At 54.2% G+C, this 14,201-nt stretch overlaps 1 protein-coding gene across 1 annotated transcript in view; it reads left to right on the forward strand.

Moving 5' to 3' along the window:
- Positions 1–428: 428 nt before the first annotated feature.
- The window catches only part of MEF2D (myocyte enhancer factor 2D), a 42,990-nt gene continuing 29,217 nt past the window's right edge, over positions 429–14,201 (forward strand). Inside the window, exons 1-3 of the mRNA XM_009999625.1 lie at positions 429–482; positions 7,666–7,869; positions 12,994–13,131. Of these exons, the coding sequence (XP_009997927.1) occupies positions 429–482; positions 7,666–7,869; positions 12,994–13,131 (396 nt within the window). The remainder of the gene's footprint in view (positions 483–7,665; positions 7,870–12,993; positions 13,132–14,201) is intronic.

The raw sequence follows: 14,201 nt of genomic DNA on the forward strand, positions 1-14,201 counted from the left end.
AATCCTTTTCCAACCTCCTAATCCCAGAGCTGAGTGGGAGGACAGAGCCAGGACCCCCCAGATGGAGGGACCGGTGCTGGGGCTGGGAAGGTGCTGGATCCTGGATGGGCTTTGGGGACAAACAGTCTCACTCCTGTTTCTCTCCCTGTGCAGGTTTCTGAGCAGCCACTGAGGCCCAAGCCCCTCTGGATCAGGCCACGGACGAGGGGACCATGAACTGAACCAGGAGCAACTCTCCTTTTTTTTTTTTTAATTTTCCTTTTTGGCTTTTTTTCTTTGGTTTGTGGGGGTTTTTTTCTTTTTTCCCATCTGGAAGCAAAACCCACCTCCTCCCCCTCGTTAATGAAAGAATTTTAAAAGGGGGTTGCTTGTCCCCCCCCCTCCCTGAGCTGAAGTCATCCCGGGTGAGGTGAAAATCTCCCGAGAAGATGGGGAGGAAGAAGATCCAGATCCAGCGGATCACGGACGAGCGCAATCGGCAGGTTGGTGCTTCTGTCCCCCCAGGGGCTTGGCTGGGCTGGGAAAGAACCTCCAGATCCTCAAACCCGACCAGGAGGCTGGAGGGTTTGGGGTAGAGTCATCAAATCATGGGATGGGTTGGGTTGGAAAAGGGCTGGAAGGTCACCCAGTCCCACCGTTCACCCAGTTGGGTTGGAGGGACCTTCAAGATCATCTAGATCCAACCCCCTGCATGGGCAGGGACACCTCCCAGCAGCCCAGGCTGCTCCAAGCCCCATCCAACCTGCCCTTCAACACCCCCAGGGATGGGGCAGCCACAGCTTCCCTGGGCAACCTGGCCCAGGCTCTCCCCACCCTCACACTCCACAATTCCCTCCTCAGCTCCAACCTCCAGCTCCCTCTCCCACTTTTCATCCCTCCCCCTCATCCCATCCCTCCCTGCCCTTGGCCCAAGTCCCTCCCCAGCTTTCCTGGAGCCTCTTCAGGCACTGGAAGCTGCTCTAAGGTCTCCCTGGAGCCTTCTCCTCTCCAGGCTCAACACCCCAACTCTCCCAGCCTGGCTCCAGAGCTGCTCCAGCCCTCCCAGCATCTCCGGGGCCTCCTCTGGACTCTCTCCAGCAGCCATGGACTTTGATTCCTCCCCACATCTGACTGCCATCTTTTCTAAGAGTCATCAAATCATTTGGGTTGGAAAAGACCTTTAACATCACCCAGTCCCACTGTTCTCCCAGCCCTGCCAAGGCCACCACTGCCCCATGTCCCTCAGCACCATCTCCAGGGCTTGGAAACCCCTCCAGGGATGGGGACTTCACCCTTGCCCTGGGCAGCCTGTCCCATTACCCAACAACCCTTTGAGGAAGGGTTTTTCCCACTGTTTTTCCCCACTATTCCCTTCCCTCTGCCTTCCCTCCTCACCTATTCTCCACCCACCAGGTGTTTCAAAGCTTCTGCTTCCAACTGACCCATTTCCATCCCGTTTGGGACCAACTGGTGCTTTTCTTTCCCAACCCATCACATAAGCAGATGGATGAATCTCAGCACTGGGTTTGGATTCGGGCAGATTCCCAAAACCAGGCAAAAGGCCCCATTTTCCCCTGGTGGGAGGTGACAACCCCCACCCAGACATTGCTCCTCTCCTTGAATCTCCTCATCCCATTTCCATCTAAGCACTTTTCCAGAAGCAACTATCTCCACCAGTTCATTCCAGCCCCATTTTTTTCCTTGCAGAAAATAGATCTCAGCTGACATTTTCCGTGAGGTTTTTCCAACCCAAACCAGCCCCAACAAGGATCCATGTTTGATTTGGTTTCGGAACGCAAACAACCCCAATTATTCTGGAGGGGTTTTGGTTGTCATTTCATTTGAACAATTAAAAACCTCTCTGGGCTTTGGGGTTGGTTGTTAAATTCCTTGTGCTCTGTTGAGTCCAAGCACGTGGGGGTAGAAAAACATCTCAGAGGAGGGGGAAGAAAAAGGAGAACCAGATTTATCCCTAATTTCTGTGTTCCTTGAGTCCAACCAGCAGCTCTTTGTGGGACCAGGTTTGATCTGTGGTGGCTCTTGATTGAGGATTGAGGCCCTGCTGAGACCTCCCTTGGAGTGTTGTGTCCAGTTCTGGGCTCCCCAGTTCCAGAGGGACAGGGATTGACTGGAGAGAGTCCAAGGGAGGATGATGAAGGGGCTGGAACTGATGAGGAAAAGCTGAGGGACCTGGGGCTGTTTGGTCTGGAGAGGAGGAGACTGAGGAGGGATCTAATGGTCTATAAATACATGAGGGCATCAAGAAGGTGGGACAAGCTCTTGTCACTTGTGCCCTGGGACAGGATGAGGGGCAATGGATTCAAACTCAAGCACAGGAGGTTCCACCTCAACATGAGGAAGAACTTCTTTCCTGTGAGGGTGACAGAGCCCTGGGACAGGCTGCCCAGAGAGGCTGTGGAGTCTCCTTCTCTGGAGCCTTTCCAGCCCTGTCTGGGTGCCTTTCTGAGTGACCTGCCCTGGTTTTGGTCCTGCTCTGGCAGGGGGGTTGGACTCAATGATCTTCAAAGGTCCCTTCCAACCCCAACATTCTATGATTCTGTGGTTGCCCCGTAACCACAAGATTTTCAGGCAGGTCCCTTGGCTCTGTGGCTTCTCAAGGTGATTGAGTTTGGCTCAGTAGATCCAAACCTCTGCAGATGCCCCAAGGTGACCTGTCACACCTTTTCTGCTGCTTTTTCTTTTTTTCCAGAAGAAGAAGATTTAAAAGCATGTGTGTGTATTCAAGGGCAGGTTGGATGGGGCTTGGAGCAGCCTGGGCTGGTGGGAGGTGTCCCTGCCCGTGCAGGGATGGGACTGGATGGTCTTTAGATCATGGAGTGGTTTGGGTTGGAAGGGACCTTAAAGATCATCTAGGTGATCCACCAGATGGTTGGATCTTGGGAACAATTTATCCACTGAAGGGTGGTCAGACCCTGGCCCAGGCTGCCCAAGGAGGTGGTTGAATCCCCATCCCTGGAGGGGTTTCAAAGCTGTGTAGATGGTTCTGAGGGACGTGGTTTAATCACTGGACTGGGTAGAGTTGGTTTCATGGCTGGACTCAATGATCGTGGAGTCACCATCCTGGGAGGGGTTTCAACACCATGTGGATGTGGCATTTGGGGCCATGGTTTAGTGACACGGTGGGCTTGGGTTGGTGTTTGGACTGGATGATCTATTCTGTGATTCTGTGATCTTCAAGGAGGTTGCCCCATTCCTGGCAGTGTTGAAGGGCAGGTTGGATGGGGCTTGGAGCAACCTGGGCTGGTGGGAGGTGTCCCTGCCTGTGCAGGGGGGGTTGGATCTAGATGATCTTGAAGGTCCCTCCAACCCAAACCATCCTGTGATTCCACAATACAGGCTGGGAGAGTTGGGGTGTTGAGCCTGGAGAGGAGAAGGCTCCAGGGAGACCTTAGAGCAGCTTCCAGGGCCTGAAGGGGCTCCAGGAAAGCTGGGGAGGGACTTGGGCCAAGGGCAGGGAGGGATGGGATGAGGGGGAGGGATGAAAAGTGGGAGAGGGAGCTGGAGGTTGGAGCTGAGGAGGGAATTGTGGAGTGTGAGGGTGGGGAGAGCCTGGGCCAGGTTGGCCAGGGAAGCTGTGGCTGCCCCATCCCTGGGGGTGTTGAAGGGCAGGTTGGATGGGGCTTGGAGCAGCCTGGGCTGGTGGGAGGTGTCCCTGCCCATGCAGGGGGTGGGACTGGATGATTTTGAAGGTCCCTTCTAACCCAAACCATTCCATGATTCCATAATCCAAGAGCTGAGGCTGAACAGAGACTCCCCAAAGCCTTTCCTGGCAGGTGAAGCTCTTCCCACACATCTCCCACCCAACCTACCCCCCTGGCTGAATCCCCCCCTGGCTCTTGCCTCCCACAGGGACCAGAACTCCAGCAGGAGCCAAACCCAGGGGAGCAGAGCAAGTTAAGAGTCACTAATGTCATTAGAGGAATTACTGGAGAGGATTTGCCACAACAGATCAGCCCTTCAGGTCCAACCAGCTGACTCTGGCCTGGCCAGCGTGGTCGGCATCAGGGGAAAGGCAAAAATCCCTCTGGTGTGGGGCAGTAATTCCTTCCTGACCCCTTTGGTGATCGGCTTATGTCCTGAAGCATGAGATTTGATTACCCTCTTAGACTTAGAAGGTTAATTCTTCTCGCCGAGGCTCGTGCGCGGCGGCGGGGGAAGGTCTGGGGTCCCCGGGGTCACGGGTGGAAGAGGGAGGTGGTGTTGGGTGATGCTTTGGTGGTGACAGGGCTGGAGGGATGGCAGGGCTTTGCTTTCCTCGGCCAGAAGTGGGGGTGCCACCAGGGATGGGTGCTCCTCCACCTGCTCCCTGGCTCTGGAGGGATCATCCCTGCGCCCACAGAGGGGGGATGGGGTGTTTTGGGGTCTCCTTGGCTCTGCTCAGGCTGTTGGTTGATTTGGGGCAGGTGACCTCATGTTGTCCTTCTCTTGCTCAAGACTCAGTGCTTGGTTTGAGTCTTCGTGGCCAAGAGCTCATGTGCTGTGGCCTCAGCCTGTTGCCTCCTCTCTCAGTGGCCAAGTGGGCTCGTGGCTCCTGGCAAGGTGGTTTTTGGTCAGGTGTGTCTTCTTGAGGTGTTTTTTGGTGAGGTGTTTCTTCTTAAGGTGCTTCTTCTTGAGGTGTTTTTCCTCGAGGTGTTTTCTTAGTGAGGTGTTTCTTCATGGGGTGTTTTTTGGTCAAGTGTGTCTTCTTGAGGTGTTTTTTGGTGAGGTGTTCCTTCTTGAGGTGTTTCTTCTTGAGGTGTTTTTGGTGAGGTGTTTCTTCTTGAGGTGTTTCTTCTTAAGGTGCTTCTTCTTAAGGTGCTTCTTCTTGAGGTGTTTTTTGGTGAGGTGTTTCTTCATGGGGTGTTTTTTTCGTCAGGTGTTTCTTCTTGAGGTGTTTTTGGTGGGTGTTTCTTCTTGAGGTGTTTCTTCTTGAGGTGTTTTTGGTGAGGTGTTTCTTCTTGAGGTGTTTTTGGTGAGGTGTTTCTTCTTGAGGTGTTCTTGAGGTGTTTCTTCTTCAGGTGCTTCTTCTTGAGGTGTTTTTCCTTGAGGTGTTTTCTTAGTGAGATGTCTCTTCATGGGGTGTTTTTGGTGAGGTGTTTTTTTAGAGAGGTGTCCCCAGCACCACCAGCTGCAGAAACAACCACCCTGGGCTGTTCCCCGTGGAGATCCCACGTGTTTTCCTCTCCAGAGCTCATGGGTCAGAGCAACGTGAGCATCTCTGGCCTCAAGTTGTGCCAGGGGAGGCTGAGATTGGGTATTAGGAAAAATGTCTTCACTGAAGACTGTCCAAGCAGTGACCCAGGGGAGTCACCATCCCTGGAGGGGTTCAAAAAACATGTAGATGTGGCACTTTAGGACATGGTTTGGTGGGCACGGGGGTTTTGGGTTGATGGTTGGACTTTGTGATCTTAGAGGTCTTTTCCAACCTTAAGGATTCCTTGATTCTGTGGTTCTGTGAGTCCAGCTGTGGTGGAGCAGCTGGGTCTGGTGGGGACATGGACCAGAAATGCTGCTGGCACCAGGGTGTGGAAGCCCAGGTGGGCTGTACTGCCTGTCCTCCTGTGGGCTGCAGGAGTGAAGCCACAGGTGGGTCCCACCTGAAGCCACAGGGCCGAGGTGTGACACTGCCAGGTTCTTCCTGGTCCTGGGAGCAGCACCAGTGTGGGAGGCTGAGAGGTCCAGGATGGCACCAGAGAGGGGGAATTCAGAGAATCATGGCATGGGTTGGGTTGAAGGGACTTTTCAAGCTCATTCAGTCCCACCCCCCATGGGCAGGGACACCTCCCAGCAGCCCAGGCTGCTCCAAGCCCCATCCAACCTGCCCTTCAACACCCCCAGGGATGGGGCAGCCACAGCTTCCCTGGCCAACCTGGCCCAGGCTCTCCCCACCCTCACACTCCACAATTCCCTCCTCAGCTCCAACCTCCAGCTCCCTCTCCCACTTTTCATCCCTCCCCCTCATCCCATCCCTCCCTGCCCTTGGCCCAAGTCCCTCCCCAGCTTTCCTGGAGCCCCTTCAGGCCCTGGAAGCTGCTCTAAGGTCTCCCTGGAGCCTTCTCCTCTCCAGGCTCAACACCCCAACTCTCCCAGCCTGGCTCCAGAGCTGCTCCAGCCCTCCCAGCATCTCAGGGGCCTCCTCTGGACTCTCTCCAGCAGCTCCAGCCCTGCAGGCCCCAGCTCTGCCCCTGGCAGGTCCCATGTTCGTGCCCAGGAGCGGCCGCACGTGTTGAGGAGCAGCCCCGGGGATGAGGGGATTAGAGCCCAATCTCGTTACTGCTTAATCACCCTGGGGAGGTGGCTCCCTGAGCCACGTGCTCTGCGTGGAGGGATGGGAGATGTCCCAGGGGTGCTCAGGGCTGGGGGAGGATCCTTGTTGGGGCTGGTGTGGACAGGGAAGCTCCAGGTGAAGGTTTTTGGACCATGATTGTGAGGCCAGTGGAGCTGAGGGAGCTGGGGGTGTCCAGCCTGGAGAGCAGGAGGTGAGGGGAGACCTGCTGGCTCTGCAGCTGCTGAGAGGAGGTTGGAGCCAGGGGGGTCGGGCTCTGCTCCCCAGGAACAAGGGATGGGACAAGAGGAAAGGGCCTCAAGTTGCCCAGGGGAGGTTGAGGTTGGATCCTGGGAACAATTCCTTCCTGAGAAGGGTTGTCAGGCCCTGGCCCAGGCTGCCCAGGGTGGAGTCCCCATCCCTGGAGGGGTTTCCAAGCCCTGGAGATGGTGCTGAGGGACGTGGTTTAATCACTGGACTAGGTAGAGTTGGTTTAATGGTTGGACTCAATGATCTTCAAGGTCTTTTCTAACCAGAACCATTCAGTGACCCCCTAAACATCCCCCTCCCCACCTCCTGGGGCTGGTTGGGAGCGTCATGGCAAGAGCTGAGCCTGGGCTGGGAATTGCAGCCCAACATCTGGGCAGCCCCAGGAGAAGGGTTTTGGATCTGGTGGCCAAACTCTGTCCCCAACCCCAGGCAGCTCCCAAGGATGTAATGGCTTTAAACTGGGAGAGGGGAGATGGACATGAGGAAGGAATTCTTAGCTGTGAGGGTGGGGAGAGCCTGGGCCAGGTTGCCCAGGGAAGCTGTGGCTGCCCCATCCCTGGGGGTGTTGAAGGGCAGGTTGGATGGGGCTTGGAGCAGCCTGGGCTGGTGGGAGGTGTCCCTGCCCATGGAGGGGGTTGGATCTGGATGATCTTCAAGGTCTCTTCCAACCCAAACTGTGCCATGATTTCATGATTCCATGAGTGGTGTGGAGCAGCACCCTGGGCAGCTTTGGGGTGGCCAAGCCCCCCAGTTCTGCAGCCCCCAGGGTCGGGTGCTCACGTTGCTGCTGGGAGGACAAGATCTCTGCTGCCTGAGTGTTCAAACAGACCCAACCCCCCCCCAGCCCCCAGACAGATGGTGGCTCTGCTGGAGATGTTGCTGAAATGTATTTGCTCTTGGTTTGGTAAAGATGTGATTTCCAGGGCTGATCACCATCATCATCATCATCATCATCATCATCATCCTGGTGCTTGGGAAGTGTCTGTGGAGGATCCCAGATTGGGGTGGTTGTCCAGTGGGGAGATGGAGGACAGAAGATTCCCTCTGCCCTCCTCCTATTTCCCTCCAGTGTCCACCCCAGTTTTCCTCCAGGAGGTCCCAGGTCTGTTCAAGGTGGGCACAGCTTCTGACCACCCTCTCCTTGCCTCCAGGTGACCTTCACCAAGCGCAAGTTCGGCTTGATGAAGAAAGCCTACGAGCTGAGTGTCCTGTGTGACTGTGAGATCGCCCTCATCATCTTCAACCACTCCAACAAGCTGTTCCAATATGCCAGCACTGACATGGACAAGGTGCTCCTCAAGTACACCGAGTACAACGAGCCCCACGAGAGCCGGACCAACGCGGACATCATCGAGGTGAGGTCGCCCCGGCCTCTCTGGGGCTTTGCCCAGGTCTGGCACCACAGCTGGAGGTTGGTGCAGGGTGGGGATGGGGGTCCCAACCTGGTTTTGCATCTTTTTTTGGTCCAGCCTACAAAAATAGGCATTTCTGGGGGGTGGAGTTTGAAGCTGTCTTCAGGCTTTGAGGGTTACGAGGGTGATGAAGGGACTGGAAGATCTGTTTGATGAGAAGAGGCTGAGGGACCTGGGGCTGTTTAGTGTGGAACAGGGAGAAGGACATGGAGGGGCTGGAGTGTATCCACAGAAGGGCTATGGAGCTGGGGAAGGGGCTGGAGCACAAGGAGAAGGGTCTGGAGAACTTCCAAAGAGTGGCTGAGGGAGCTGGGGGTGTCCAGCCTGGAGAGCAGGAGGTGAGGGGAGACCTGCTGGCTCTGCAGCTGCCTGAGAGGAGGTTGGAGCCAGGGGGGTCGGGCTCTGCTCCCCAGGAACAAGGGATGGGACAAGAGGAAAGGGCCTCAAGTTGCCCAGGGGAGGTTGAGGTTGGATCTTGGGAACAATTCCTTCCTGGGAAGGGTTGTCAGGCCCTGGCCCAGGCTGCCCAGGGTGGAGTCCCCATCCCTGGAGGGCTTCAAATCCCATGTGAATGTAGCACTTCAAGGCTTGGTTTGGAGGGCATGGAGGTGTTGACTTGATGGTTGGACTTGGGGGTGACCTTCGAGGTGATCTGCGAGGTCTTTTCCAACCTGAATGATCCCATCCTGCCACCCTGAGGACCCCGGGTTCTGCAGGCCCAGTTCCCACCAGGATCTTCATCCCTCAGCACCCAAACAGGTTTGTCTTGGCCTAAAAATACTGTCAACATTTTGGGCAATGTTCTCCCTGCCCTTCTGGTCCAAAATGCAAACACTCCCAAGCCAACCAGCCCCACGCAGCCCTTGGCACCCAAAGGACTCCCTGGGTTTGCACCACATGAAAAGCTGGAGCTGCAGCCAAAGCCCAGGAGAGGAAGATGAGGAGCAGAAGGATGTTAGTGGATGCCAAGGAAAGGAGCCCCAACATGCTGGGCTCAGCAGAGCAGCCTTGGGGTGAAGCCAGCTGGGGTGTGCGCAGGTTTGGAGGCCACTTCAACATCCCTCCCTGTCCTGCTCTTGTCTTGGAGCTGCTGGAAGGTTTTTACTGGTTTCTCTCCCAGGTCCTCCCACTTCAGGAGGCCGTTCTTGCTCCTGGTCCCTTCCAACCCAACACATCCTATGATTCCATCATTTCCATCTCCCCTCTCCCACTCACCTGGCTTTGTCCCCAGTGTGCACAGACCCAGTTTATCTTGTCTATCTTGGTGGCTCCCAGTTGAACTTGGCTCCTCCAAGAGTATCTTTGCCTCCTCAGAGCTTCCCCAACCTTGAGCAGTTACAGAGTCATGAAGGCCCAGGGTGTGGATTTGTGAGCAAATATGATTTAAAGTGGATTTGTTCAGCCTGGAGAGGAGAAGGCTCCAGGGAGACCTTAGAGCAGCTTCCAGGGCCTGAAGGGGCTCCAGGAAAGCTGGGGAGGGACTTGGGCCAAGGGCAGGGAGGGATGGGATGAGAAGAAGGATTAAAACTGGCAGAGGGAGCTGGAGATGAGATCTTGGGAAGAAATTCTTGGCTGTGAGGGTGGGGAGAGCCTGGGCCAGGTTGCCCAGGGAAGCTGTGGCTGCCCCATCCCTGGGGGTGCTGAAGGGCAGGTTGGATGGGGCTTGGAGCAGCCTGGGCTGGTGGGAGGTGTCCCTGCCCATGGGGGGGGTTGGAACTGGATGATTTTGAAGGTCCCTCCAACCCAAACCATCCTGGGACTGTGTGTGTGTGACTTCAGGGGCTGTTGTGTCCATCTCCCTTCCCTCATTTCCATCCTCATCCCCATCTTACCCTCTCATCTTTGTCCCCATGCGAGTCCCCATCCTTATCCTTGTCCTTATCCCATCCTCATTCCCATCCTTATCACCTCATTCTTCTCCCCATCCTCATCCTCATCCATCCCCATCCTCTTCCTCATCCTCATCCTCATCCTCATCCTCATCCTCATCCTCATCCTCAGCCAGACTTCCCCAAAGCCCAGGGGAGGGTTGGATCTCCCTCCTCTAAGGAAGTCACCCACATCCTGGCCCAGCATCATTTCCTCTCCCATATTCCATGTTTCCTGCTGCCCTCTCACCCTCTTTGGCCTGGAAATCTGCTCCTATCTCAGCTGGGATCACAGGAGCATTGTCTGGAAAAGCAGGATCTGCCATGGGGGGTGGTTCCCAATGGACTGGGGGGACCTGGGGGTGACAGGGAGAGGACTTGATGATCAGCAGGGTGTTTTCTCTTTGTCGTGTGAAGTTCTCACCCTGGTTTTCTCCTCTGAAAATTTCCTGCTGGGAAGGAATCGAGTTGAAACCTGAAAAACCCATCGTGTTCTGCTGGACTCAGCCCAGGGACCAAAAGGGTTTCGTGTCTCTTTGCATCTTCTACTTTTCCCCTGGAAAAGGGAAGGAGGTGGAAAGCAACCCCTTCTCCACTCTGAAGACCTTGCAGAGATCCCAAAACCAGGAATCTTTGGGTTTGATTCTCACTCCAACAGGATTGTTTTCCTTTTACATCATCGTGGCAAAGGGCAGAAAATGTGGGACGCACATTTTTGTCTTCCTTTTTCTTTTTTGGTCCAAGCAAATGAAGTAAAACCCACATCAGCCAATGCTTCCATGGCTGGAAATTGTGTTTTTCTTGTCCCCAGACCTCTTTTTGAGCAGCAGATTTGATGGATTTATGGCCAGGGAGAGGGAAGAGACCAAGACAAGGTCCTGGTGTCTACGTTGACGTTGTCTTAGATCCCAAAGAGAAGAGCACAACCTCTCACTAGACACTGGAGAACCTCCCCAGCTGGCACCTGGAGGCAACAAAACTTCATCCCTTCTGCTTGGATGGAACAATTTGTTTCCATTTTGCCTCTGAAAAAGAAAGAAGGAGGGGGAAAAAAGCCCCAACGTGTTGGTTTGTTTGGTTTTTAAAAGACGGGCTCAATTTTCTGCCTTTCGGCCGCGTCGACAAAACAAAAGGTTTGAGACCTGAAAGAAAAGCCACCAAAAACCAATCCCCCACCCCCCAAAGAAAGAGAAAAAAAAGGGTGAGGATGAGGTGAGGTTGTTCCTTCCCCACCGGCAGCACCCGTTGCTTTTTTTGGCCCATCCTAAAAACGAAACAAGGACGTGTCTAAAAATAGCGGGAGAAGGAGGAAAAATCCACAGGAACCTGCGGAACAAAAACAACCCCGGGAACCTCCTGCTCGTGCCAATGACTTGGATTCCCTCAACCTTCCTCTGTAAAGAGACAATAAATAACACAGATTAGAGGTAGCAGGAGTTACGAGGTAATGAAGTCATAATGATGAAGTAGCAGGAGTTTGTGGGGCCACCAAGGAGGGGTTTTCAGGTGGTCACGTCCTTTTGCTGGTGGAGCTGGAGGTGCCTGAGGACTTTTCCCCTCTGCAGCTTCAAGCAGAGTGAAAGAAAGGTGGGAAAGTGACCACCAAGGAGGAATTTGAATGGAAAATATTAAAGCTTCATCATTTTTAATGTTCATCATTTATAAATGTGGAAGGGAGAAGCTTCAGCTGGGTGGAAGAAAGGCTGAGGGTTGGGGTTGGTGCCTGTTGCTTGACCATGGTCACCTAAAACATCCTCCAAGCAGGACCTGGGGGGTCAGGTGTTGATTTTCCAGCCTTTCCAGGGCCTGATGCTGGTTTTTTTGCTCCAGCAAAAATTCCCATTCAAATTCCCAGTTTCCCAGGGCCCACAGGTAGATGAGGAGCATCTCCAGGATACATTTTTAGCCTCCAGGTTGAGCTGTTTCTTCCTGTGGAGGAAGAGAGAGGAGAATTATCAAGGCTCTTTTTATGATTATTAATTGTTTATTTTTCTTCCCTCCCCCCCCCCTGATGAATTTGGCAGGAAAAGAGACCAAGACTTCCAGGAAATCCTGGAGCTTTGACTCCTTCAAAAACACAACAAACAACCAACCCCATCAAACTGGCAAGTGATGGATCCATAATGAGGCCTCATTTGCTTTTGGTGTTTGGAAAATCCAACTGATTCCTTGTGCCTGTGTCACACAATATGCAAATGAGATGCTAAACACCAGAGAGAGACTCTTGTTGGGGGGGGTTGTCACCAACCTGAACATGGTGTTACCTCTTTGCTACTGGGGTGTTGTCACTGTCACCCCCAGCCACGTGTCCCCTCTTGTGCAGGAAATGGTGCCTCCAGGGACAAGCTGGGGTGGTTTGGACTTATTATTTTGGGTTTTCTTTTCCTGTTGGGAAGGTTTTCCCTATTTTTAGCCAGGGAGCAAATGTCATTAAAGTTTATTTCCCCTCCTGTGTCATTGTAGTAATTGTAGGTGACGAATGTGGCTGAGCTGGTCCAGGGCCAAGTTCAGCTCTGGAGTAAACAGAACTTTTGAAAGCAAAGAAGTTTGTCTGCATCCATCCATCCATCCATCCATCCATCCATCCCTCCATCCCTCCATCCATCCCTCCATCCATCCATCCATCCATCCATCCATCCATCCATCCATCCCTCCATCCATCCCCACGTTGTAATTCCTTAATTACAGATACCCCAGTGTCAAAACCTTCCAGGAGTTGAAGGGGCTTCAGGAAAGCTGGAGAGGGAGTTTGGAGAAGGGTTTGTAGTGAGAGGATAACAAGTCATGGATTAAAACTGGAAGAGGGAGGTTTAGGTTGGACATGAGGAGGAAATTGTTCAGTATGAGGATGGAACAGGCTGCCCAGGGAAGCTGTGGCTGCCCCATCCCTGGGGGTGTTGAAGGGCAGGTTGGATGGGGCTTGGAGCAGCCTGGGCTGCTGGGAGGTGTCCCTGCCCATGGGGGGGTGGGACTGGATGAGCTTGAAGGTTCCTTCCAACTCAAACAATTCCATTTTTCTGTGAAAACTTGAAGTCTGGATCCTGATTCCTCCTCCAACAACATTTGGACTCTTCATTTCTCCTCACCTTGATCCTCCAGGGGATGTTCCGGGGCGGGGAGGGAACCTGCCCCGTCTCCACGTCCCTGTGTCCTCCAGCCCCACTCCCAGACCTCAAAACTGTCCCGATTGTGTTTTCAGACGTTAAGAAAGAAAGGTTTTAATGGCTGTGACAGCCCAGAACCCGACGGAGATGATTCCATAGACCAGAGTCCCTTGATGGAGGATAAATACCGGAAAGGCAGCGAGGACCTGGACATCCTGTTCAAGCGCTACGGTGTAAGTACCAACCCCTTGCTTGGATCCACTTCATGATCTGTTCTTTTTCTGTTTGTTTGTTCGTTTGTTTTCTGTTCAACCTCCCTCCAACCTCCTCCCCCCACCCCAACCTCCCCAAAAACCAAACTGGTGTGACAGGCACTGAACAAGAAGCACAGGGAGTGCGAGAGCCCGGAAGGGGATGAAGTGTTTGCGTTGACCCCCCAGACGGAGGAGAAATATAAAAGGATTGATGAGGAGTTTGATAAAATGATGCAGAGTTACCGGCTCGCAGTGAGTAGCTGGTGGTCTGCAGCCCCCATCTCCCCCCAAACCCTCTTCCCTGGTTTGTGGAAGGGGGTGGTGGGTTTTTGTTCTTGCATGGCTTTGCCTTGCTGTGCCCTGGGAGCCGATGCGCGCAGCCCGGAACGCACCCCGGGGTGGGGGGGAAAGGGGTGAGGGGCCTTGAAGGACCCTCCTCTTTCCCACCTGTAAAAAGCAGGAACAAGCCTTGGGTACGTTGAGGTTGGACGTGAGGAGGAAGTTCTTCCCTGTGAGGGTGGGGAGAGCCTGGGCCAGGTTGCCCAGGGAAGCTGTGGCTGCCCCATCCCTGGGGGTGTTGAAGGGCAGGTTGGATGGGGCTTGGAGCAGCCTGGGCTGCTGGGAGGTGTCCCTGCCCATGGGGGGTGGGACTTGATGAGCTTTAAGGTCCCTCCAACCTAAACCATTTGATGACTCTATGTCACCTGCAAAGACCTGGGTACAGCCAGAGGTCACTAGCTCTTTGGGATGGGGCTTGTGACACTTGCGGTGCCATCCTGAAGCTTCTGACACTTTAGGGGACACCAGGGCCACTTACAAGTGAAATACAGGGGGGGACATTCAGTCTGGAAGGTGACATTTACGTCTCTGCAGCAGTGACATATTCACCTTCTGCAGGGACTGGAGGGATCCAGGGCTCACAGCAAAAAGCCTGGAGAGCCCCATGGCAGATCCCAGGGGACTGGAGGACAAATCTCTTCTCCTTAGACACCTCCCGAGCACACTTGGGGGAGCAGGGATGGAGCTCGGGCTGCAGCAGCTGCAGGGGC

The sequence above is a fragment of the Chaetura pelagica genome, unplaced genomic scaffold (assembly GCF_000747805.2).
Source record: "Chaetura pelagica isolate M959 unplaced genomic scaffold, ChaPel_1.0 scaffold626, whole genome shotgun sequence".
Classification (NCBI taxonomy): Eukaryota; Metazoa; Chordata; class Aves; order Apodiformes; family Apodidae; genus Chaetura; species Chaetura pelagica.